General features: G+C 34.9%; 1 protein-coding gene across 8 annotated transcripts in view; it reads left to right on the plus strand.

The window, feature by feature from the left end:
- Window positions 1–25,629, plus strand: part of KDM6A (lysine demethylase 6A) — a 208,092-nt gene that overhangs the window by 167,688 nt on the left and 14,775 nt on the right. For 7 of the 8 annotated variants that reach the window (XM_057538990.1, XM_057538992.1, XM_057538991.1 and 4 more), the window contains 9 exons: window positions 3,446–3,575; window positions 5,018–5,123; window positions 5,936–6,141; window positions 8,182–8,246; window positions 8,320–8,394; window positions 8,919–9,067; window positions 16,046–16,160; window positions 18,671–18,858; window positions 19,665–19,806. In XM_057538990.1, coding sequence (XP_057394973.1) covers window positions 3,446–3,575; window positions 5,018–5,123; window positions 5,936–6,141; window positions 8,182–8,246; window positions 8,320–8,394; window positions 8,919–9,067; window positions 16,046–16,160; window positions 18,671–18,858; window positions 19,665–19,806 — 1,176 coding nt within the window. The remainder of the gene's footprint in view (window positions 1–3,445; window positions 3,576–5,017; window positions 5,124–5,935; window positions 6,142–8,181; window positions 8,247–8,319; window positions 8,395–8,918; window positions 9,068–16,045; window positions 16,161–18,670; window positions 18,859–19,664; window positions 19,807–25,629) is intronic. The other variant, XR_009006745.1, reaches the window with a different exon arrangement.

Below are 25,629 nucleotides of genomic sequence, written 5' to 3' on the forward strand. Positions count from 1 at the left end.
GCCTATTGGGTCCACATTGCTGGCAGCATTTTCCTCAGTGGCCTACAACGTGATAACTTCTGTAATTAATCTTAACTGCCTTACCAGATTTTTTCATGTCAGTGACTTAAAACCACACTGGATGATCTCCAAGTCAGGCTAAATTCTTCTAAAGCATACAGTGAGATTCCTGAATTTCTAAAATAAAATTCTTTAGAAAATAAGGTTTTTATGTTAGTCCTTTTGTCTAGATGTTACACTATCACTCACTTCAACTCTGGGCCTAAAGAGAATAGGCATGTTTTAATATCCACATCAAATGCTATACTGAGCTCTCCTTGGATGCAATGCCTTGGCTTGCTGCCAATTTGTACTGCCCTCTACCTGCTCTCCACTCAGCTGCTGGGACCTCTGTCCCATTTCCTAGGTAGTGCTGCTGCCACTCTGCTGGAGCAGGGTCTTCCTCCCTCTTCTATTCTCTGTAGTCTTAGGAAAGTTGCTAGAAAATGGGGGAAAATGTAGTGGTCCAAAACTAACATCATGGGCCGTATGGGACCTAAGGGATTCTGGAAGAATATTGTCAGAAAGAGTTCCATGGAGGTACAAGTTATAAACAGTATGCAGTAGCAGTTACCTTAAGTTTTCATTAATAAAGTCTTAGGCTGTGGGTAACCAGGTGTGATGGTGTTTAATATATTAAAGATTATACTCTTTTCCATCTCAGTTTTGAGGTGTATATAAACGTTGACTTCAGAATTTTAAAGTACATTTTTAGAGATCTATTTTCAGCTCTTAACTCTTAAAGACAATTTGTAGTAGCTAGATACATCAAAATACTATAGACCTGTGGGGTTGCTTGGGTTATTTCAGTAAATTTAGGCCTCAGTTTATTAATGAAGAGACAACAAAAAAATGCTCTGATAAACTGGAGATAAAAATCTCCTGAGGCTTAGAGAAAAGTCAAGGTGGCAAATGGTATGTGTCATGTTGTTTGCCATTTCTGTTCTGTTGATGGTGTCCTGAGCTGGGCAGGGGTCCAGAACTTAGAAGGGGAAAGTGACGTAGGTGCAAGAGACTTGATGTTTCTGGTGTAGGAACTTCATAACGAAAGATAATTAAAGTGTAGGTCAGTTTATCTACAGAGCACGGTTTCATTTCTCTACCAAATGATGAGGGTGAATTTGAAATTAAGTTTAAGCCAAAATTTAAAATAATTGGGCAATGACTAATTTCTTCTTACTCTACTTTGCTCAGGGAAAGAGTTTCAAGATGGGAGAAAAGGATTTAAAATGGGATAATGTCTAAATCCTTTCCAGCACCTGCTTCTTTAACTTTAATGCCTTTCTCCACTTTGGATTGTTGTATTAAAGTTTCATTATTTGGCTTGAAGTATTATAAAGTGTTGGGCATTTACATGTTCAGAAGATAAAGTCTGTTCCTGTTATCCACATCTCTGTCTTTGCATTAGCATTTTCAGTGGAAAAAGGTTATAGTCACTATATAGACTGCTACCTACATCAGTTCCTTAAGGGAAATTCCTATTTGTTCCAGACTTGACCTCAGTAGGCAGGGAATCAATGTTTGAAATACAGTAAGAAACTGCTAGATACAGTTTGATTGCATAGTGCATCCTCACTACCCTCTTATTTTCACATATGTGGTTAGTCTTTAAAGTGTTCGTTATTTTTAATCTGACTTTTTGTTGGGTTCATCTTTGTGGTCGATGCTATACATCAGAAGGTGGTTACAATACTTGGGCTTCTTTTTTGTTTAAAAATTGTAATTGCAACATTCAGTGGCTGAGTCAATTTCAGCTCCCTTAGTCATGCCTCACTTTTTTTTTTCTATTTTAAAATAAAGGCAGCTACAGCTTTCTTTGTTTTATTTACTTTCCCATTTGCTTTTTTTCTTTTAATTGTTACAGAATTGTAGAAATGACAGAAGCAGAATTCTGCTAATCAATCAAACCCTTTTTTCTAGCCTCATTTCTCAATGTCCAGAATGTTGTAGAAGCTTAAATTTTTGTGTCACGTTTAACTAGCATGAGATGCTCCTTTATGGTACAGTTTTAATACTCGGTCCATATCCTTAAAATACTTGGTCCAATTCCTTAAAATATTAATTAGTGCTGTACAGTACATCCATCTCCTGCTCTGGCAAACAGATTTTATGTATTTGGAGTCATATTTTGTTTAAATTCTAAAGTTGAAGAGTGGTAGATACACACACAGTTCAGCATGAAAACTTAATTATTTATGTGGAAATTGTAACTGAATGTTTTATCTTGGCATTGGTTTAATGATAATATTTGAATTTTCTTTACTAGTCCCAGCCAAGTATTTTCTACTGCCGTGGCGTTTATAAATTAATACCAATTTTATACCTAAATTTAAGAGGTTAGATGTCATGTCTATCTTTAAATGTACAGGGCACTCCTACTTTGTGGAGAGATATATTGAAAGCTGGTAATGAGTAGAATATTCATTTATTTAACCTTTAACCTTAAATGTTAGTTGAACTTCAAATTCTTATCTGAAATTTTAATACATTAAGAGCATTTGATAGTTTAATGTAATGATTAGTTTTGAACTTGTAATAATTGGGTGAGGTAGGTTAGTTACTCTGGAATGATTTGAAAGCTCAAAATTATATCTCGCTGATTTTCTGAGTTAGGTAGAAACTTTAGGAAATTGGAAATATCTTTCTTTTTCTTTCTTACACTAAAAGAATTGCAGTTTGGGAATAATTCTACCATATTTTAATAATCTATAATTTAACAAACATGATGCCTTCATTAAAGAAAAAGAAACACCAAATACTAGTAAGTAATAATTATATAGAGTGTCAGATAATGGATAGCAACTATATGCCTCATTTTAAAAATTGGTATAATTAGCTGTAAAATTTAGTAGGTTGGAGTCTTGCTGAATTTTGCCAAGGAGTTACATGGAAAATTCTTTCCAACATTTGAGAAAAGAAAGGAAAAGGTCTTTCCAGGTTTGAGAATTGTCACTAAGATATTCTGGTTATAGTTACTGAGATGAGACATAGAAAGGGAGATATATTCTATTTTTACTATTACCTAGACCTTTTTTGGTCAAGTTATTGTTTTAACATTTAATGGAAAGAATCTGATGGTGGAAGGTGGTGGAGAGGAAATTGGAGTTTGTGTTTGTTCTTCAGGTAAAGAAAATATATTGGAAAATTACCAGCAAAATAAGGAAATGTCATCAATAATTCGTGTGTTGTAGTATCTTTTCTATTACTTTTCTTCAGTGGGAGATATAGGAATCAAGCTAAGTAATTACTAAAATGAATAATTGTTCTCAGTTTTTTCCTGGTGGATCCAAATCTCATGGATTTGTGCAACTACCCAGTAATTTAATTAGGACTTAATTCAGGATTTTTTTTTCTGTTTTCTAAATAAATGTACAGCTGATTTATTCTCCCTTCTTCTTTTTTTAAGGAATCTAGGTAAAAATGGCTTATCTAACAGTAGCATTTTATTGGATAAATGTCCGCCTCCAAGACCACCATCTTCACCATACCCTCCCTTGCCAAAGGACAAGTTGAATCCACCTACACCTAGTATTTATGTGAGTCTGAATTGACTGACTAGAAGTAAATCAAACCAGTGTTTGCACCTACCTGTCTTTCATAAGATCTTGCTTTAAATCAATATGGATGCCCTTTAGGAAACATTAGAAATATTGGCAGCAGCTTGGATGTTTCGGGGAAAAAAGTGATGTATTCAAAAAGATTTTGTAATAGCATTTAAAACATGCCTTCTCAGCTATTAACTGCAATTACATTATAGTAGTGAGAAATACTTTTTACTGCATCCAATTTTGAGCAGATTTAGGCAAAAACTACCTAAAAGTGTAACTTCTTTTTGAGTAAGCTATGTTTTAAATCTGCATTCTACTAGTTGTAAGGACCTTAACATTCATTCTGTTTTATACATCTACCAAAAAAAAAAAATTTACCTTCAAAAAAAAGTGTTCGAGAACATAAAATGTGATAATAAATATGTCATTAAAAAGCTTAATAGATTATTTAAAACTGGGGATTAGTTTTACTTAATGGACATTTAGACATGTGGTATAGGAAGTTGATAAGAGTTCAATCAAAGCAACTCTTAATTATGTTTCTCCGAAATAGGTCCTCCTACACCATTTCCTTCCATCTTCCCTCTTCTACCCCAAATGAAGAAATTTTAAACTATTGAGTGTTTTTGGAGATTTGACCCTGTTTTCACCCTCTAGGAGCCAACTGTTATCATATTAATCCTTTAGTATGTAAGGGAAGCACTGGGATACACGTGTAATAAAACTTTTATACTGAGGTCTGAGGGGGGGAAAATGCAGAATTATTATTTATCTTTCACGGGTTGTCTTCTTCAGCCTGCTTTCATTTTGGTAATATTTTAAATGCTGATTTTTTTTTTCCTCTCTTTTGTGATAAGAGAAAAACCACATGACATAAAATTTATCTTCACCATTTTTAAGTGTACAGTTCCATAGTGTTAAGTATATTCTAATTGTTTCAAAACAGCTCTCCAGAACATTTTCATCTGGCAAATCTGAAATTCTATACACATTAAAAAACAACTCCCTCTTCCCCTGGTCTCCCCAGCCCCTGGTAACCACCACTTTACTTTCTGTTTCTATGAATTTGACTACTTTAGATACCTCATATAAGTGAAATTATACACAATTTTTCTTTTTGTAACTGGTTTATTTTCACTTAAAGTGTCTTCAAGATTCATCCACATTGTAGCATGTGATAGGACTTTCTTCTGTATCTCTCCCACGTATTTTGTTCAAGATATAATGGACAAGAGAAATGTATGTGGTTACTAATTACAATTAGAGTCAAAAGACATAGTGATAAAATGCTATAAAACATAAAATAGGAATAATGACAGATAGGATGTATTATTTATTTAAATTGCAGTAAATAATGAATATAAATTTGGCATAATATTTTCTAAAAGGTCTGCTTTATGGAGATCTAACAATACGTTTTAATTTTACAGTTGGAAAATAAACGTGATGCTTTCTTTCCTCCATTACACCAATTTTGTACAAATCCAAACAACCCTGTTACAGTAATACGTGGCCTTGCTGGAGCTCTTAAGTTGGGTAAGCTTTAAATAAGAAAAAGGAAAAGTGTATATATTTCCTTTACTGTCTATTAACTTCTAAAGCACTGGTAGAAACTTTTTTCTATTCTTTTGTAGTTTTTCACATTTTCATTTTAATATGTGTGTGAGAGAGAGAGTACTTATTACTTCTTTAATCCATAACGTGAAGATACGATGATAATGGTTAAATTAACTGGTGGTGTTTTAATTTAGCTTTTATTTTCATCCAATTATATAATTATAATTATGATTTAGGTTGACTAATAGAAGAAATTTTTAAGATAAAATATAGGGAAAATTTGATATTACTAATTAAGTACTGTAGCCCCCTAAGTGGTTCCTGTCACCTGCAGAGATTGAATAAACAAGTGAATCTTTAGCCCCTGGCCCCTTGATTATTCTCCCTCTGTTGATGGCATGACGATTAGGTCCAGGGCTTCAGCATATGGTTGTGCAAATCTGGCACAAAGCTCAGGGTGTGCAGAGGCCCTGGTTAGTTTTTAGGGGGATTGGATAGAACACCATGAAACATTTTCCTTTTTTTTCTTTTTTTAAAAAAAAAAAAAACACTTTAAAAATATTATTCCACTAGCTCTCTATTTTACATTTGGTAGTGTATATATGAGGGTGGGAGGGAGACGCAAGAGGAAGGGGATATGGGGATATATGTATGCATATAGCTGATTCACTTTGTTATACAGCAGAAAGTAACACTGTAAAGCAATTATACTCCAATAAAGACGTTAAAAAAATAAAATATTATTCCAAATATAATTTTTATTTATTAACTACATTTATTTATTTATGAAGACCTGGGACTTTTCTCTACCAAAACTTTGGTAGAAGCTAACAATGAACACATGGTGGAAGTGAGGACACAGTTGTTGCAGCCAGCAGATGAAAACTGGGATCCCACTGGAACGAAGAAAATCTGGCACTGTGAAAGTAATCAATCTCATACTACAATTGCTAAATATGCACAGTACCAGGCCTCCTCTTTCCAGGAATCATTGAGAGTAAGTATTTATTTCCTGAAGATTATTTTATTTTGGAGATCGTTTGTTTTATTATTTTATAGTTTACTTTGAAAGGGCACTTTACTTTTGTAAACATCTCATTTTATGTTACGTAAAATAGTTTATTATTATTATTTTTATAACATACTTTATAAGTGCTATCCGGTTTACTCTTACTACTAAGTCTAAGCAAACCTATGGGTTGATAAATATTGTTACTGTCTAGTGAGATGTCTCCCTCATTTCTGGGATATTTCTGTTTAGAGAAGGGTTTCTTAACCTTGGCGTTATTCACATTTTGGGTTGGGTAATTCTTTGTTGTGGGGAGCTGTCCTGTGTATTGTAGAATATTTAGTAGCATCCCTGGCCTCTCCCTACTAGATGTCCATAGCACACCCCTTAACCCCTATCCCAGTTATGACAATCAAAAATGTGTCCAGACATGCCAAATGTCCCCTGCAGGGCAAAATTATCCCTGATTGGGAACCACTGATATTAGAGGATAAACTAAATCTTAAGTTTCCTTTATGCTTGCAGAGTCCCTTGTCTTATTCCTTCCCATTAAATCTACCAGGTTAGTATTATCTGATACATAACTCCCCCAGGAAGCATTACCCATCTCGGTTTGAAAGAGAAAACTCCAGGAGAGGCATAAATTATTTCAAAATATACAGAAAATAAAAGAATAAAACTTTGAAAAATAATCAGGATTATTATTAAAAGGCTCATAGGACTTTCAGCAATGAGGCATTATTAAAATCCTTTAGCAATGAAATGAGAACTTTGAATTCTCCTACGAAGTGAACATAAAACATCCATAAAAGTGAGTTTATTAAATGTATTACTCAAACACTTATCTGTACTAAGTTGTTCTGTACATATCCCACAGCTGAAATTTAATATGTGCCTGCAAGTCTTTAATTTGTAGTTCATTAGATTTGCTTATCTCTGTTTAAAATTTTGCCCCGAGTTCACATTTTCAATCAAGGCAACATTTGTACCTGCTAATCTTATATTTGTGTTCCTTTCTTACTACCACTCCCCATATCCTGTAGAGAAATTCATTTAATAAAAGCTATCCTGCAACTTTCACGACTTGCAGTGAATTTGTTGTCCATATAAATCTCTCTGGTTCAAACTTTTGAGATACTTCAACTCTGTGGTAGTATTACGGTCAGAAAAGGATAGATAGTAAGCAGGATTCAGAGATCATCAAAGGAGTATTTGGAAGAAGACGATGAGAGACACAGTACTTAAATGGAAAGGGATCCATAATCAAAGAAACAGTGATTTCTTGTGTGCCTTGGAGGTATGGACCATTATGTGCAGAAAATTTGACAAATGTTTAAAAAACATACACATTTAGAAGGAGGGAGGCCAAAATGTCACTAAGTATAGTTAACTCAGAAATCGTAGGACAGTATTAAGAGATGCCATGTCTGTGACACAGAAATCATAAATAATAGTAATATTTTCATTGAAGAGCACCTATATTTATCCAACACTTAATTTACTTAATAATGTTGTAAATGTTTATCATTCATTGTGGGGGAAAAAAAAGATTTAACCCAGGAAGAACTTCTTCCATTTGTCTGTAATAAAGAATAGAGAACATCTTACCCTCCCCCCTTCCTTATGTATTCCATACATATATAGCTACATACACACGCACGCACGTCTGTTAGTTTAGGAAATTTATAATCAAGATTGACACTTCTTAGGCCTCTCAACTTTCCTTAAATTTCCTCTCTTGAAAATGGGCCGAGAATGAGAAGCTCTAGTTTTTCCCCTTATAGAAGAATATTAATAAGGAAGAACTCAGGATAACTTTGTGGCCGATGGAGGAGGTTGGATACCATGCCAGTGAGCTTTGACTTTTCTTGGCTTTCTATTTAATGTGGTCTTTGAAGAAATTTTCATGTGAAAGAGGTCTGTAGATAACACCACTGATCTATATGTAAACTTTTCAATTGTATGATGGAAAGGATATCTGGTTGTAGAATACATACTAAGCTGGACTGCTTTTTACTTAACCTATAGGAAGAAAATGAGAAAAGAAGTCACCATAAAGACCACTCAGATAATGAATCTACGTCTTCAGATAAGTAAGTTGTTTGTAATGTCCACTTAGTATTTCTGTTTAAAAGGCATGTTTCTAATATTATCTCTCTTTTTAAGTTCTGGGAGGAGAAGGAAAGGACCCTTTAAAACCATAAAGTTTGGGACCAACATTGACCTGTCTGATGACAAAAAGTAAGTCTTCATAGTAGTGTTTCTGTGAACTGATGCAAAGAGGTTTCCTATTAGCAAGACTGAGAATTGTCTACAACTTCCTCTTCTGTTCTGTTCGTTGTCATTTTTCTAAGTTGATATACAAGTTGTAGCCAGATTATTTTTGCTAGGTTTTGTGATTATTTTCTTTGACTTAAAACTCTTGTACAAATTTTCCTCAAGACCCTTCTATATGTAGTTATACAATCATAAAATTATATTTATAATTATATAAAATATATTTATAAAATAGAATTATACAACAATTATAAAAATAGGGAAGTCAGTTTTTTTCTTTTATTTACTTAATTTTTATGCTTCTTTTTGTTAGGAAGTTTTCTTTGCAAAATTTAAAAATCTAAGCATTCCACGGTTTCCTATGCAAAAGTAAAATATTTACAGATTTGATTGTTTTTCTGATTGGAACACAAGGTTTTTGAAGAAATGGTTAACTTCTACAAATATTTATAGCAGGGTTTCAATCTTGATCTGATATTTTATTGCAGGTGGAAGTTGCAGCTACATGAGCTGACTAAACTTCCTGCTTTTGTGCGTGTCGTATCAGCAGGAAATCTTCTAAGCCACGTTGGTCATACCATACTGGGTATGAACACAGTTCAGCTATACATGAAAGTTCCAGGAAGTAGAACACCAGGTAACTTTTATGAACTAACATGTTGACACACAAATTGATCAAAATGCGAAACATGAAAAAGAGAACTGGATTCTTTCCATGTATAATGAATGAAACTGAAAGGCTTATTTCTATTACAAGATTTGACTCTTTAACTGAGCTCAGATTATTAAGATTTTTCCACTTGGTAGTATCTTTTTTGAAATATAATATCCCTGAAACAATAGCAATGTAATCTGGAAACACGGTCATTGGAGCACTCCTGGGAAAATAAGTCCCTGTGACTTAAAGACTATTTTTGATCCCATCTACTGCAGTGTGACGGTTTTTTCTAAACTTACTTTTACCACAATCACAATAAGAAATATATTTTATATTATGACTTAGTGCACATGTATGTATACAAAAACAGTTTCATAGAACAATACATTTTCTAATCTATTCCATTCTATTTCATTTTAAAAAGGTGTAGGTTGCAATCGTCTTATTGGGTTGCAATGTACAGTTTATAGCGACACTTGATGTGGAGACATTACTAGACTCACCATAGTATCTCTCTAGTCCAGACTTTACCACTAACTAGGCTTGTCACTTTGGCAAGTCACATTTCTTCTCTGGGTCTTTTTTTTTCTTTTCTCCATTTGTAAAATGAAGTTACATTGGTTTTAGACTTAAAATTCTGTCCGATACTAATGTATCATCTTTTTTGTGCTCCCTTTAATTGACATGAAATTTCACAGGGTGATGTTCAAAATATTTAACAATTAGGATGGGTGTTGGTAATAACGAGTTCAGTTGTATCAGTGCCTGCAGGCAGCATATCACCCTCATGTGCTTGTTTGCTACTTGAAGTAGCCATGGTTTGAAGACCAGATTGCTTCCTTCTTTATTACCTGCTTATTTAATTGTAGCTAAAAAATTGTTTCAGAATAGGCCCGTGCTTGCGTCTGGGTAACGTACCTCAGTGGTTCCCAGTTCTGGCTGCTCATTAGAATCTTCTGGTAAAGTTTTAAAAAATATATAGTTGACTAATAGCTGGAGATTGGGATCCAGGCATCCATATATTTAAAAAAAAAAAAAAAAAAGTTCTCCAGAGGATTCTAATGTACAGCCAGGATTAGGCTGTAGTTTTTGTCCTCAGGCCATTGGAAGCCTAATTTTGTGATATTTTATCCATAATTGGATAAAGTGGAAACAGTTCTGGAATAAATGGCAGAAGACCTATCTACTCCCCGCTCTGTCATTTAGATTCCAATGTAAATGCTAAGCAAGTTATTCGAACTCTCTAGAGTTCATTTTTCTTATGCATGTAGTATTGGACTGGTTCTATTAAGATTCATTTCAACCGAAATTTTCTCTCATCAATTTGAATTATTTTATGCAAATAGTATTATCCCCACATCAAAGAATGCAGTTTTTCATTACAGATCAAGGGGAAAGCAAACTTGATAGATCACTTTGTCACTTGTGTCTAGACTGTTGGGGTTTTTTTGGTTGGTTTATATACAGGGTATTAGTTTTTCAGAAGTGTCCTATGGAATGTTAAAGAATTCTCTAAAGAATTCCCTTAGGGTAGTGCTGTCCAATAGAAATATAATGCAAGTCACATATATGACTTAAAATTTTATAGTAACATTAATGTAAAAAGAAATAGGTGAAATTAATTTTAACCCAGATATATCTAAATATTATCATTTTAACGTGTAATCAGTATAAAAATTATTGGGACTTCCCTCCCTTTTTATATTGTCTTTGAAATCCAGTATGTACTTTGCAGTTGCTGCACATCTCAGTTCACATTACCATATTTCAGGTGGTTACTGTATTAGACAACTTGGTATTAGAAGAAATGTTAATTAGTTCCGTTCAGTTTTTAAAAATTATTTTGAGTACTTTTTCATGGGGCAAACACTTCGTTCCTGGAGTTACCTAGATAGGTATGTTACCTGCTTTAATGGACTTTATGATCAGTCTATGTTCTAAACTAGAGATGCTCTCAGGCTCTATCCTGAAAGGTTTTTAGTAAGATGATGGGGTCCCAACATCTCTAATTTTAATTAGAGGTAAATTTTATTTAGAGTCCATGCCATGGACAATTCCAGCCATCTACCTGTGGTAAGAGACAGTTGTAAGTATTAAGAGTACTGTCTTCACATTATACTGTGATACATAGAAGAGTCAGGGTGTGGTGTGCACAGACGGTATGGCAAGAGCAACTACATTTTTCTTTATTGAGGTAAAAGTCACATAACAAAAGTAACCCCTTTGAAGTGTGCAGTTCAGTCACATTTAGTACATTCACTGTGCCGTGTAGCCATCACCTCTGTGTAGTTCCAAGACATTTTCATCAGCCCAAAAGGAAACCCCATACCCATTAAGTAGTCATCCCATTTCCGCCCTTCCTCTCAGCCCCTCGCAACCCCTAGTCTGCTTTCTGGCTGTATAGAGTTACCTGTTCTGGATGTTTCATATGAATGGAATCATACAGTATGTTGCCTTTTGTGTCTGGCTTCTTTCACTTAGCATGTTTTTGAGGTTCATCCATATTGTATCAATGGTTCATTTCTTCTTATGGCCGAATAATATTCCATCGTATGGATATAGAACATTTTTTATCCATTCATCACTTGAGGAGCATTTGGGATGCTTCCACTTTTTAGCTGTTGTGACTACAGTGTTTCTATAAACATTCATGTACAAGATTCTGTTTGAATGCCTGTTTCCACTTCTTTTGGTTATATACCTAGAATTAGAATTGCTGGGTCATATAGCAATTCTGTGTTTAACTTTTTGAGGACTTCCAAACTGCTTTCTACAGCAGCTGCAGCATTTTACATTCCTGACAGCAATGTGCAAAGGTTCCAATTTTTCCACATCCTCACCTGCATTGATTTTTTTTCTTACTATGGTTGACCTAGCGGATATGACATGTTTTTCCATTATGGTTTTGATTTTCATGTGCTTGTTGTCCATTTGTATATCTACTCTGGGGGAAATGACTGTCAAGTTCTTTCTTCATTTTTTAATTGAGTTGTTTGTCCTTTTGTTGTTGAGTTGCAAGAGTTCTTATATATTCTGGATATTAATTCTTTATCAGATACATGATTTGCAGTATTTGCTCCCATTTTGTAGGTTATCATTTCACTCTCTTGATTGCGTCCTTTGATGCACTAAAGTTTTAAATTTTGATGAAGTTCAATCTATTCATTTTTCCTTTGGTTGCTTATGCTTTCGGTGTCATATCTAAGAAACCATTGCCAAATCCAGAGTTGTAAAGATTTTCCTCTATGTTTTCTTCTTAGATTTTTATAGTTCTAGCTCTTATATTTAGATCTTTGATTCATTTTGAGTTAGATTTTTGGGTATGGTATGAGCTAAGGGTCCCAACAGTATTCTTTTACATATAGCTATCCTGTTGTCCCAGCACCATTTGTTGGAAAGACTATTTTTTCCTCTGTTAAATGATCTTGACACCCTTGTTGAAAATCAGTTGACCATAGATGTATGGGTTTATTTCTGGAATCTTGATGTTGTTCCACTGATCTATATCTCTGTCTTTATGCCAATACCACACAGGTTTGATTACCCTACCTTTGAGGTAAGTTTCAAAATTGGAGTGTGAGTCTTCAGCTTACGTAGTTATCTTTACTGTGGTCCTTTATCTCTTCATAGGGCTTTCTGTTACTGTCTTATATTCTTTCATTTCAACCTGAAAAACTCTAGCATTTCTTACAGAGCAGATTGACTAGATTCTCTTTTATTTTTGAAGAATAGTTTTGCCAGATTCTTGGTTAATTTTTTTTTTCCTTTCAGCAGTTTAAATGTGTTAAGCCATTGCTTTCTGGCCTCCATGGTTTCTGATATGAAACAAGCTATTTTATTGATGATCCATGTATGTGACAGTCACTTCTCCTTTTCTTCTTTCTAGATTTTCTTTGCCTTTCTACAGCTTGATTATTAATGTGTCTTAGTGTGGATCTTTTTGAGTTTATCTTTCCTAGAGTTCCTTGAGCTTCTTGGATATGTAGATTCATGTCGTTTGTCAAATTTGGGAAGTTTTTGACCATCATTTCTTCAAATATTCTTACTGCCCTTTTCTCTTCTTCTTCTGGGACTCCCACAATGCATGTGTTAGCATATTTGATGGTGTCATACAGGTCTCTTAGGGTCTGTGAATTTTTTTTCATTGTTTGCTTTCTTCTCCCCAGAATGTATAGTTTCATTTGACCTATCTATAAGTTTGCTGATTCTTTCTTTAGCCTGTTCACATCTGCTGTTGAGAAGCCCACTAGTGAATTCATTTCATTTACTATATTTTCCAGCTTCAACTTTTATTTCCTTCCTTACTATGATTTCTGTCTCTTCACTGATAATCTGTTTGTTGAGACATCATTCTCCTTGTTTCCTTTTGGTTTTTTGTTTTTTTTTTTTCCAACTTACTTTTTTGGCTGCGTTGGGTCTCCATTGCTGTGTGCGGGCTTTCTCTAGTTGTGGTGAGTGGGGGCTACTCTTTGTTGTGGTGTGCGGGCTTCTCATTGCGGTGGCTTCTCTTGCTGCAGAGCACGGGCTCTAGGCACGCAGGCTTCAGTAGTTGTGATGCATGGGCTTAGTTGCTCCGCGGCACGTGGGATCTTCCCGGACCAGAGCTCGATCCCGTGTCCCCTGCATTGGCAGGCGGATTCTTAACCACTGCACCACCAGGGAAATCCCTCCTTTTGTTCTTTTACATGGTTTTCTTTAGCTCTTTAAGCATATTTTAAGATAGTTGATATAAAGTGTTTGCCTAGTAAGTCCAGTGTCTGTGCCTTTTCAGGAATAGCTTTTGTTAATTTCTTTCTTTTTTTTTTCCTTTTCTTTCGGTGACTGAACAATACTTTCTTGTTTCTTTACATGCCTCGTGATTTTTTGTTGAAAACTGACTTTGAGTATTTGAGTATATTCTCTGTAGGATGTAGTCTCTGAAGTCTTTGTACATTTAGCATAGTGCTCTGCTAGTGTTTTGACATTTTGAATATTACGATGCAGCAGTTACAGAAATCAGATTCTCCTCTCTTTCTAAGATTTGTTGTTGTTGCTTGTTGTGGGCCATAGTCATCTATTCGTTTAGTGACTTTCCACACTTTTTTTTTCTGTTATACATATACGTATATCCGCTCTTTTTTAGATTGTTTTCTCATATAGGCCATTACAGAGTATTGAGTAGAGTTATACAGTAGTTACTAGTTATCCTTGTTAGTTATCTATTTTATATATAGTATTCACACTATTTTTGCAAAGACTGTATTCCTTGTGTGTGGGCACTGAAGTCTCCTTTCTATTAATTATCTCAGCAGTGATATGACAGGGATTTCTTTAAATGCCTGGTGGCCAAAAAAGGAAAGAAGAGTGGGAAAAAGAAAAAAGAATTCTCTAGGTCTTTGCAGATTGCCTCCATTTTTTAAAAAAAATTATTTATTTATTTTACTTTGGCTGCGCCAGGTCTTCATTGCGGCACACGGGATCTTTTAGTTGCGGCATGCGGCTTCATAGTTGTGGCACACGGGCTTCTTAGTTGCGGCATGCAAACTCTTAGTTGCAGCATATGCACGTGGGATCTAGTTCCTGGACCAGGGATTGAACCCGGGGCCCCTGCATTGGGAGTGCAGAGTCTTACCCACTGGACCAGGGAAGTCCCGATTGCCTCCATTTTGAGTCACTTTTACACTTAGCCATGCTGCTTACAACTCTACTTTAGCTTTTACTTCCTTGCTTGCACTGAGCCTAAAGGTCAGCGAGAGGTTAGTTTATGGTCTTCTTAGGTTTTTTTCTGGGCATACCTCTTGCCCTGCGTATGCGTTTGGCTTCTAAATTCTACAGTATACACAGGAACTTTTCAAAGCCTTTATTCCCCTAAAATCTCACTCCCCAGCTTTTCCTTCCAAGCCTTTGGCATGTCTGTTGTTTGCCCCAACTGGTTATTTTGTTTGTTTTGTTTTTGGTTTTGTCCTTGGTGGTATCAGCTTGTTCTTTAGTCTTACAGTGTTTTGGGGGGGCTCCTCCTCCATTGAAATGCTTGCCCTGATAGAGTACTGAGGGAGGTGAAACAAAGAGAAATCCCTTCTGTCAGTCTTTTGGGGAAACTGCAGTGTAGACAAAACAGAGGAACACAGTTCTTTGGGAACAAGATTACTCTGCTCCCTCCAGAACCAGGGACACTCACACTAGCCATACAAACTACTCTTTTAAGTCCACTGCCACACCAGTGGTGGAGGTAGAGATAAGGTAGGTTACATAAAGAACTCCTACTGTGTTTAAGTCACCTTTTCTTTTTGTCAGTTGCTTGGTTACTGTAAACCTTTGACTTATTGTCCAGATTTCTGGTAAGGTTGCTTCTGACAGTTTTCACTAGATTTTTTTTTTTTTTTTTTGGTGTTTCTGGCAAGTTCCCCCAGAGTTCCCTGCTCTGCCATCTTTGTTGATACCACTCCTGCAGCAACATTTTGAAAATTAGACTTCCTGCCTCTTTACTGATGTCCTAATACTACTTGTGAGAAATGGGGATTAGTTCACAAGGAAGAAGTGGTAACAATATCAATAATAGCTAATATTTATTATATACCATGTATTAGGCACTATTAGAAGCAGTCCTTACTTCATTGATCCTCAGAACAACCCATTGACTTACCAGAATCATTATCATCAAATCTTACAGGAAACTGAGTCAGAGGTTTAGAAACTTGCCCAGGTTCACATAATGACTAAGCAAAGGAGCCTGGCTTCAAAACCTAAGCTTTTAACCATGATTTAGGTTGTCTTCCACAGAAGCTCCTACTGAATAAGTTAGGAGTTGACCAAACTCAGCTTTCTAAAACTAGACTTGACACAAAAATGCTATACAGATAAACAATTGAATAGCACTGGAGCATTCTCTGTTGAACATTTCCAAGGTTTCATTTCTAAAGACACATTTTTCTATAGAATTTATTGTCTGCTGATTACTTTTTTCTTTTCACATTTCAGGTCATCAAGAAAATAACAATTTCTGTTCAGTTAACATAAATATTGGTCCAGGTGACTGTGAATGGTTTGTTGTTCCTGAAGGTTACTGGGGTGTTCTGAATGACTTCTGTGAAAAGTAGGTTTCCAAACTGAATTTTCTTTAAACATAATTATTCAAAAATAGTAATTGTAAAGGGCAGCTTACTAAGCTGGATATCCTAACACATGTAACCAGTTTTCACTTAACCATTCAGCAGAAAATTCATTTAAAATGATTTGATTACAAACCTATTATTTTGTGTTATTGGGAATACTTTAAGAAAGATGCCTTGAAACCACTTCATGTAGTAGTAATAGTCTTGAATTTAGGGGGTAGAAAGTTGAGTTGTTTACTGGGTTCATTAAACAATTGATGTGTAAATACTTGTTCATGTGAAAGATCTGTATTAAAAGAAAAATTATTCTACTATAAATGGTTTTAGAAGTGGAAGGAATTCTATAATTGAGTACCCTTATAGGTAGTTAATAACACAAGCTTGAACGTATTACTCTTTGCTATATCGTCATGATATAAATTCTTTTTAAAACTACATTGACAACTTTTCCTATAAAGGAATTTTATAAAATTTAAACAGCAGCTTCAGATTTTGTTTCCTAGAATTCAAAGAACTCACATAGTGGAAATGTTCCTTTCCTTAAGATCCTAGAAACTGTTCATTTAATTATCTTGTGTTAAAGGGTATCCTTGGAATTGTTTTCATTGATTTAAATTTAATTATTTGTCTTACTGTGTCTTAAAAAAATACTCCATTACTTAAGAACCTGATATTTTTTCCATTAAAAATTGGAAAATTATTATGGTTAAACACATAAATTATACATACATTTGGTGTTATTCCCCCCAGCCCAGTAAGATAAAGAGAGAAAAAACCACCAAAAACATTTACATATGAGAGACTTTGAAAACTAATTACACACATATTCCACATACTAATTTATAATATTTAAATTTTGGGTTAAAAGATCGTTGCCATAAATATCTTGATTTAGTATGAAGTGTAAATATAGTTGCAAAAAGAACCATAATAATCCAAAATTTCTTTATATACAAGCGAAAGATAATCACCTTTTATTGTCTTTACTATCTAATGTATAGGTTTCCTTTAATGTAAGAAAGCTCAAGATGTGGAATTTTAAAGTTTCAAATGCTGTGATGAAATAACCTGATCTACTTTAATCTATACTAGACCAGCAATCTAGTGGTAGCAGAGAAAGAACTGTGTCATGTAGGAAATCTCTATTGTGCTGCAGGAATATTTTTATTTCTTAAACTTTGAGATAGTAGTACATTATTGCAGCTATAGTACAGTGATCCTTGTTCATTATTTCTGAGTAGGGATTGACTATTGTTAAGATTTAGTTTTCTTTCCTATCTGAATGTAGAGGTAACCTGAGAATAAAGAATAATTAGAATAGACAGATAATGTCTAAAAAGCTTGAACATGTGGATAATTTAAAAGTCTGAAGGGTTAGGTAAATTTAAAACTAAGTTGCAGAAATAGCACTTGCTACCTCTGCATTTCAGTGTAATTTTGTTTCACATAAGGATACTTCCTTTGATATTAACTGACTTGACCATGTCTGTATAGTTTGTTTTATGACTTTAGATAATATCTGTCATGAAATAACCATTCACTTGACTATATGATAAAGAGGATGCTTGATTTTTTTCTTTTTTGTAAGTTTGATTTTTTGTTTTTTTAACTTAGCTATTGATTATTAGGTGGTCTTACTTGATTGCTTGCTTGCTTTTGGTTAGAAAGTTTTTTCTAATTTTATAACAACACATGGGTTAAGCGGGACTAGGATTTGTGTTTATCACCATATTTGGCTTTATAGGCAAGTTTTTCTGCACTGTATGTAGTTTAAAAAATACTTCGTATCATATCATGATGAAGTAGAATAAGAAGCCAGATTTTAAAGGAAAAGCTTAGTAATATGATCTTTAGAATGTTTCCAAAGTATCGGTGGTGGTGGTAGTGGTGATGATTGTTATTTGTGCATGTATGTTCATTTTTGATAAAGTTTTTTTTTCAACTGCATAGTTTTAGTTAGCTAGTCATCAAAACTGTATAGAGACTGACGTGCTGCTCCCTTTCCTGCTTAAGATTCAAAACAGCAGTAGAGAACATTTCTGTTTTCTATTCTGCTTTTCCTCAGACATTGAACTTATATATCTGCCATGGCGTTCCTGTTTATGGATTTAGATGACTTGATGCCAACTCCACCTTCCATTTACCTGTTAGAGATTTCTAGATGTGCCAAGGAAAAGGGTTTGATCAAAATAGCCTGTAGTGAAATGAAATTAAAGGTTAATATATATAAGTGTTACTTAAAAATAGCTTTTGATTTCATTTGGATCTTTGAAAAATCAGTGGAAGGTAGTAATACTGATCTTTGGATAAGTCATCTACTACCTAACTGTAACTTCACTCACTTTACATACTGCAGTTTCTTATTGCATAAGCAGTAAGTTTCAAGTGCAATGAATGAGCATATTTTTAAAAACTTTTGATAATGTCTTTCAGTCTTATAATGAACTTATTAAAGTACTTGATCCATTTGCAATATTTTTTCTTATTCCAGAAATAATTTGAATTTCCTAATGGGTTCTTGGTGGCCCAACCTTGAAGATCTTTATGAAGCAAATGTTCCAGTGTATAGGTTTATTCAGCGACCTGGAGATTTGGTCTGGATAAATGCAGGCACTGTGCATTGGGTTCAGGCTATTGGCTGGTGCAACAACATTGCTTGGAATGTTGGTCCACTTACAGGTATTTTAAAGAATATGCTTTAAAAAAAAAAAAAAAAACTAACAACTTTAATTTATAAGGGATTCTATCTGATGGGTTTATTCTTTTTTTTCTTGGAATATAACTCACTAAAAATTGGAGGAAGAATGCCTCCTTGAGTAAAATTTTAATTTGTAGTACAAGATACTAAGTTAACAAATAGAAATCCAAGACTGTAGATCTCAGCAAATAACAAATTTATGTCTTTATATACAAGAGGTACTTTTAATAATTTTTAGAGTGCTTGGTTTTTAAAGGAAACCCTTTATGGGAGAAAGCAAAGTACAAAATTTCATTCTTTGAAATTTTTCTTTTATCTGGTATGTCATATGAATAGCCCTGTTACGTCAAAATCTGTTTGATTTATGCCTGCCTTCAGGCAGTAGATATTTAAGATTAAGAATATGGCCTCTGGAGCCAGAAAGACCTGGATTAGGACCAGGACCTGGCTTTTGCAACTTTGGGCAAGTTATATAACCTCTCTGGGCCTCAATTTCTTCATCTGTTTAATGGAAATGATAAAATTAATAAGGTAATGGTAAAGATTAAATGGTATAGTGTATCGAAATACCTCAGAACAAATGCGTGGCACAAAGTTATAGTAAGCACTCTTTACATGATCGCTACTATTATTATTACCACAATTATCAAAAAAACATTAAAAATACTTTTGTAATGTTTTGAGATTTTCAGAATTGGTGTTGATGATATCACCTGAGAAGGTGATAATGGTTATCTTCATATCTTTGGTACTTTGGGTTGCTTTATAACTGTTTTTTTTTTCCTAGCCTGCCAGTATAAATTGGCAGTGGAACGGTACGAATGGAACAAATTGCAAAGTGTGAAGTCAATAGTACCCATGGTTCATCTTTCCTGGAATATGGCACGAAATATCAAGGTCTCAGATCCAAAGCTTTTTGAAATGATTAAGTAAGTGCTTTCTAAAACTGCTGTAGTCCCTCTCTTTTTGGGGAGTGTTAACTATTCAGTACTTTTTCCCCCCATAGACTTATGTTGACATCAAAACAAAATGGTCCAGATGTCTAGCAAAATGTAATATAAGAGAATCCACATGTTAAAAGTATTTTTCCCTTCCCCATAGTCAGTACACTATGGTACAAAGAGGAACAAAGGCACAAATAATTCTAAACCAGCAGATTCACAAACAAACCTGTGCTGAACCACTCAATTCCTAGGAGAACTTTAGTTTTAATATTGAAAGACTGCACTTAGTATCAGGGCGAGGGAATGGCATCACAAAAGTATTTTCTGGTACAGAGAAATTAGCATTTAATATAGGGATTTGACTTAAACGTTAATTTTAAATTTTTTAATTAAATCATCCATCTTATAATTGTCCCTTTTCTTACCTGCTTTAAACACTTAATTCAAGTTATTTGAATACATATACCCCAGTAACCTTCTCATTTATTGTCACAGTTTCTATCCTAGCTATTTTATAAATCTATTTAGAAGTAATATTTTCAAACAGTGCTATATAGCAGTGTTTCCCTAAACTGTGTTTTCTACCACTATTATGTCTACCCCCAAAAGGTGGGGAATTCTGGTCAAAGAAATATGGGAAACGATGGATTATATAAAGTTCAACAAGTCCTTTATTTTCTAATTTTTTGTAAAATGTTTTAGAGACTGTAAAGTTGGTATTATTTTTTGTGTGGGGGAGAAGGATTATAATGTATTTCCCAAACATATTTGTTTGACCAGTATCTTTGAAGAATTGATATCAAAAACTCATTCTGAAATACACTGCTTTATACTCACTGATAAAATAAGTTTGTCTTCATCTTAGTTAAAATAGTACTTAAGTATTTTTCCTACAGCTATATTAATTTGGTCAGCATGTGTTGTTTTCAAACTACTGTTTTTTGAAAGGAATCCTAGCTTATCAAAGTGATTTCAAACCTAAATCTAAAATTTTATTCAAACAAAAACTGTGGGATCAAGGTAACATGCCTGTGGATTATCTTATTCCTTTATCATTTGCACTAGTTTTTCTAGTCCTGGGCAGAAGTGGTAGGGGGAGACAAAAGGTAACAAAAAGCAAATCATAGCAAGTAATGTACAAATCCTTTAAAAAGTTGGATCTTAGGTACCATACTCTATAAATGTAATTGGTAATGGGGTTATCCTGTTATATCTCAGATTGGTCTTTTGCTCTGAATATTAAGTTCAGGGTTACTTTTGGGAGAAAAAATTACATAAAGTCACTGAAGATATTTAGTAAGCTGGAGGAAATAGGCATAAACTAGAGGCTGATTCAGATCACCTGACGGTAAAGGGATGGTGCAGTATAGAAACAATTTATATATAACAGCTATGAAGACTGAAAGTGACTGATTACATTTTTTGATAGGTTAGGATTTTATAATTGGAAAGGATTTTAGAGGTCATTTAGTTAGGACTTCTGCTTAATGCAGTAATCCCTTCTATAACATCTATAATTTGTGGGCATCCAGCAACTTGTTGAACATTCTCATTACCTCACTGTAATTCTTGAAAGTTCTTTACAAATTGGCCTGTAATCTACCTGTCATTTGGTCCCAATTCCCTAAATATATTTGGGATTTAGATCAGATCCCATTCAACAAGTGTTTGAGAACCAGCTCTATACCAAACACTGTTCTAGGCTCTAAGGATAGACATAGCAGTGTGTAAGTTAAAATCCCAGACCTCAGAGGACTTAAATTCTAGTGGAGCAAGGCAGACCTCCAGACAGTTGAATAAATTACTGATAAATAATATGACTAAGACAAAATAGATAATATTTGGGGGGTGAGGGTGAGAGTGCTGCTTTTTCTAAAATGGTCAGGGAAGGTGTCTGGGAAGATGAGTTTTGTGTTTAGACCTGAATAATGAGATGGAGTCAACCAGGCAGAGATCTACGGGTACACCATTTCAGGCCCAGGGAGCAAGTGAAGACTGAATTGGGAATAACTTTGGCATGTTTATAGGGCAAAAAGACCAGTATGACTATGGCAGAATGAGAGAGAGGGGTAACAGTAAGCTCAATGAACTGACCAGGAACCAGATTGTGCATGGACTTTTAGAACATGGTAAGTTTATAAATCAATTCAGGGTGTTACAGGTTACCATTAGAGGATTTTAAGCAGGAGAGGGATGGGTTCTGATTTAAACTTTAAGAAAATGAATCTGGTTGCTTTGTAGAGAATGGATTCCAAGGGGCAAGTTTAGAAGTGTATGTAGGGGGTCAGTTAGGAGGCAGTTGCAACAGGATAGACCATCCTGGACAGACATTAACCCAAGGGGGTAGAAAGAGGGATTAAAGTAGGGGCTGTGGTAGAGCTAAAAGCTCACGGCACTCGCTCACAGATTGGATATTGGGGGAAGAGGGAAAAAGGAATCAGAGAAAAGATTATTGTCATATTCTCTTCTTCCTATCTGGTCTTCGGTATTTAAACATCTGACCTCTATCATCTTTTCATCCCGCTCACCCCCATCATCCTTGTCGTCCTTCTAGACTCCTTCCAGTTTATCATTGTCCCTCTTAATATTTGAAATGTTGAGCATTGACACTTGCATTATCTTTATCTTAAGGTTGCCTTGTGTTAAAATTGGATACACATAATTTGAATATTTTTTTACTTAAAATTACTGGTGATACTGTTGTTCCTCATACCTTCCTTACATTTATTTAGCCTAAGTAAATGCACTTATGTACTTACCTTATTCCATTTTTACTCTGTGCTACAAAGTGTCCAATCATTTGAATCTTGATTGCATTCTTCATTATATTAAGAATTCTGTTCCCAGCTTGAGTTGTCACGAGATATGATTAGCAAGCTCTGTTTGTCATCGTGCAGATTGAAAATGTTAACCATAAATCCAGACCCCTAGGCCTTACTCTATAAACTTCCTTTTTAAAATACAGTCATTCATCTATTGCTGAAAGTATACTTTTCACCAGCCAACATTGCTCCCTTTCTTTTGTTTATACTTTCTTTCATTTAATGAATATTTGCTGACTGTATACAAGGCTCTGGGTTAGGCACTGAGAGGGTATGTATATGTGTATATGGCATAGTTCCTGTCTTGAAGTAAAAGTTAGTGCATACAAATAAATAGATTGAAAGAAATGCAACAGACCCACTCAATTCTTTCCAGCCCCACGGAGTCAGAGAAGTCTGTGTATTTTGGGGAGCAGATATTTTGTGTGAAGGGTAAAGATGTGGAGGCAGGGAGAGGAGAGAGGTATAGCACCTAAAGCCAACTTAAGACCAAACTCTTGCACCATCAGAAAGATTCCCAAGTTCATCCATAACACAATAGTATATATACATACCATGTCTCCTTCAGTCCAACACAGTCATGTTTTCCTTCAGTGAGGGAATAAATCCCTTTTCTTCAGTAGAGCTCCAGACAAAATATTCAACTTACGTTGGGAGACCCTGTTGCACTAACTACTAAAATCATACTCAGCATGGTAAGCTGCTTACATTGTGAGCAGCTCAGGGGAAATCCGGCTGCCTAGAGGAAAGGTAAATGCGTACTCGCTTCAGATTATCTTCTCTTCCACCTGCTCTCATTTTCTCCCTAATACCTCCTCCTTTGCCCTCCCTTCTGACTTCCTTCCCTACTGTGTGTTTGCACGAACTTAAATGTATTATATGATGCAACTCTGCTGTATATATGTTGACAACAGTTGGTATATTCTGGCTTGAGTGTGCTCACACACAATGTGTGTGATGAGTAGTAGAATAAGAAAGATATAGTTGTAAAAGTTCTCAGTGGCAGATCATGTGTTGTGTGCCCAACTTAAGTTTATTCTGTTGGAGAGCTTTTGGTAGGTTTTTAACTAATACGATCTAATTTGAGTTTCATAAAGATGTTTCTAGCAGTTAAATAGATAGAATTAGCTTCTGGATGATAAGATAAAGAAGTGAATCAAAGATACTCTGGGTTTTCAAGTCTGAGTTCTAGATGGTTTAGTAATAATGTTAGTTAATAAACTGAGCTTGGTCCTTAGCCAGGCACTGAGCAAAGTGCTTCCCAGACTGTATCTCAGGTATGCCTCTCAGCATCCCATGGTCACCCATTTGGTTAGAGCGAGATTTAAGCCCATATCTGTCTTATGTAAAAGCCACTTGGATATATCTGTGGCATGGGGCTTCATTTTGAAACAGTGGCAGGTTTGAGGAGCCAGTAAAATAGTTGTATAGAGCCGTTTATTAGAAGCTGTAGTAAATGCAGGATTCCAGAGAGCAAAGTCAGAGCTGACTGACTAGGGGATCTTCTACCTAGTGGTTCGTGATTGCCTTGAGAGGAAGAGGAGGGGGGAGTTGGGGACAGAACTTGGGGGAATACTTCTATTTAAGAAAAGCAAATAGGTGAACTAGATAAAGGTCAGAAGACAACACAGAGAATATATTGTTACAGAAATAGAGAGGGAGTCTTTTTCCGCAAGCTTAGTTTCGCTTTAAAACTGTTACATCCACATCATTGCTTTGCTCCTCAAGTCTAGTATTCTGCCAACAAGGGAAGTGGTATTAGTTTGTTCTGACTTGTGAGCTATACCAATTCTTAAGAAATGGTTCTCCATTGCAGTTCCTTCCCTCTGCTTTGAGTCATTTTCTTCATCTCCTTCCTGTTCACTCTACCATCCACAACAATTTGACTTTCTATATGCTCCTGTCACTTCTCTTGCTGAGGTCACCAGTGACAACCAACTATTCTAAATGTACAAAGGCACAGATGTACTTTCTTTAAAATCCCCATGTGTACCTCCAGTCTGACGCCCACTTACCTTGTCAGCCATTTCTCCATTTCTTTTAGATTTGTGCTTGAATTTTCTATTTTTATCACTTTATTTGGTATTTTAAACCGTCTTTAATATGAACTGCAATTTTTACACACCATCCCTTTTCTTCTTTGAATTATCTTTCAGTAAAGCATTAATTCAGTATACATTGAGCGTATGAATTGTAGGCTATTTAAAAAAAATAATAATCATCACCTAGACATAACAAGTGAATGGAGAAGATTTGCAAAGATGGTCTTCTTCCTTAACTTTCTCCCTGGATTATTGCTTTTTTTTAGTTCTTAAAATACTGTGAATTTACAATGTGTGACTTTTAGGTTTTCATGGTTAAATGCTTAGTCTGCCCAACCATAAAGAATCTAAGGAAAATTTACTTTGTGCCTTCTTATCCAGTCATTCACTCGGCTCTACCCAGTTCTTTTCATTCTTTTATTTGTTTAATCTACATTATGAACTGAGTTGGAACTCAGGTATAGTGCTAGGTGACAGAAGGATCTGATCACTTCTCAGGCTGCTTAAAATAAATGGGGAAATAGTCAAAACGTTCAAATACATGATCTTTGCTTTAATGATGGAGATACTGTTTTAAAAATAAATGGGAGAGCATAGAGGAAGGCGCTTCTGAGAGAGGGGAACATTTAGGAAAGCCTTCATAGAAGTAGTATTACAGCTTCATAGTCCTTTATCCTAAACCCCTTAGGCCAAATGTGTTTTGGTATTCAGAATTCCTTGGATTTAGAAAGGTAAAACAGTACATTTATTTTACCCTCCCACCAGAGTTTGTGGCAGTGTGCTAGCATCAAACACATTAATATTTCTGCAGTAAAACATATAAATAGTCACTCTGATGAGCTAAGTGAAAACTATAAAAAGCCCCAGGTCAAGTTTCAACACCAATGAGTTTATGCAAAATTTATGAAAAATTTGTGGGACTATAAGAGATTATGAACTGTATT

The sequence above is a fragment of the Balaenoptera acutorostrata genome, chromosome X (assembly GCF_949987535.1).
Source record: "Balaenoptera acutorostrata chromosome X, mBalAcu1.1, whole genome shotgun sequence".
Lineage (NCBI taxonomy): Eukaryota > Metazoa > Chordata > Mammalia > Artiodactyla > Balaenopteridae > Balaenoptera > Balaenoptera acutorostrata.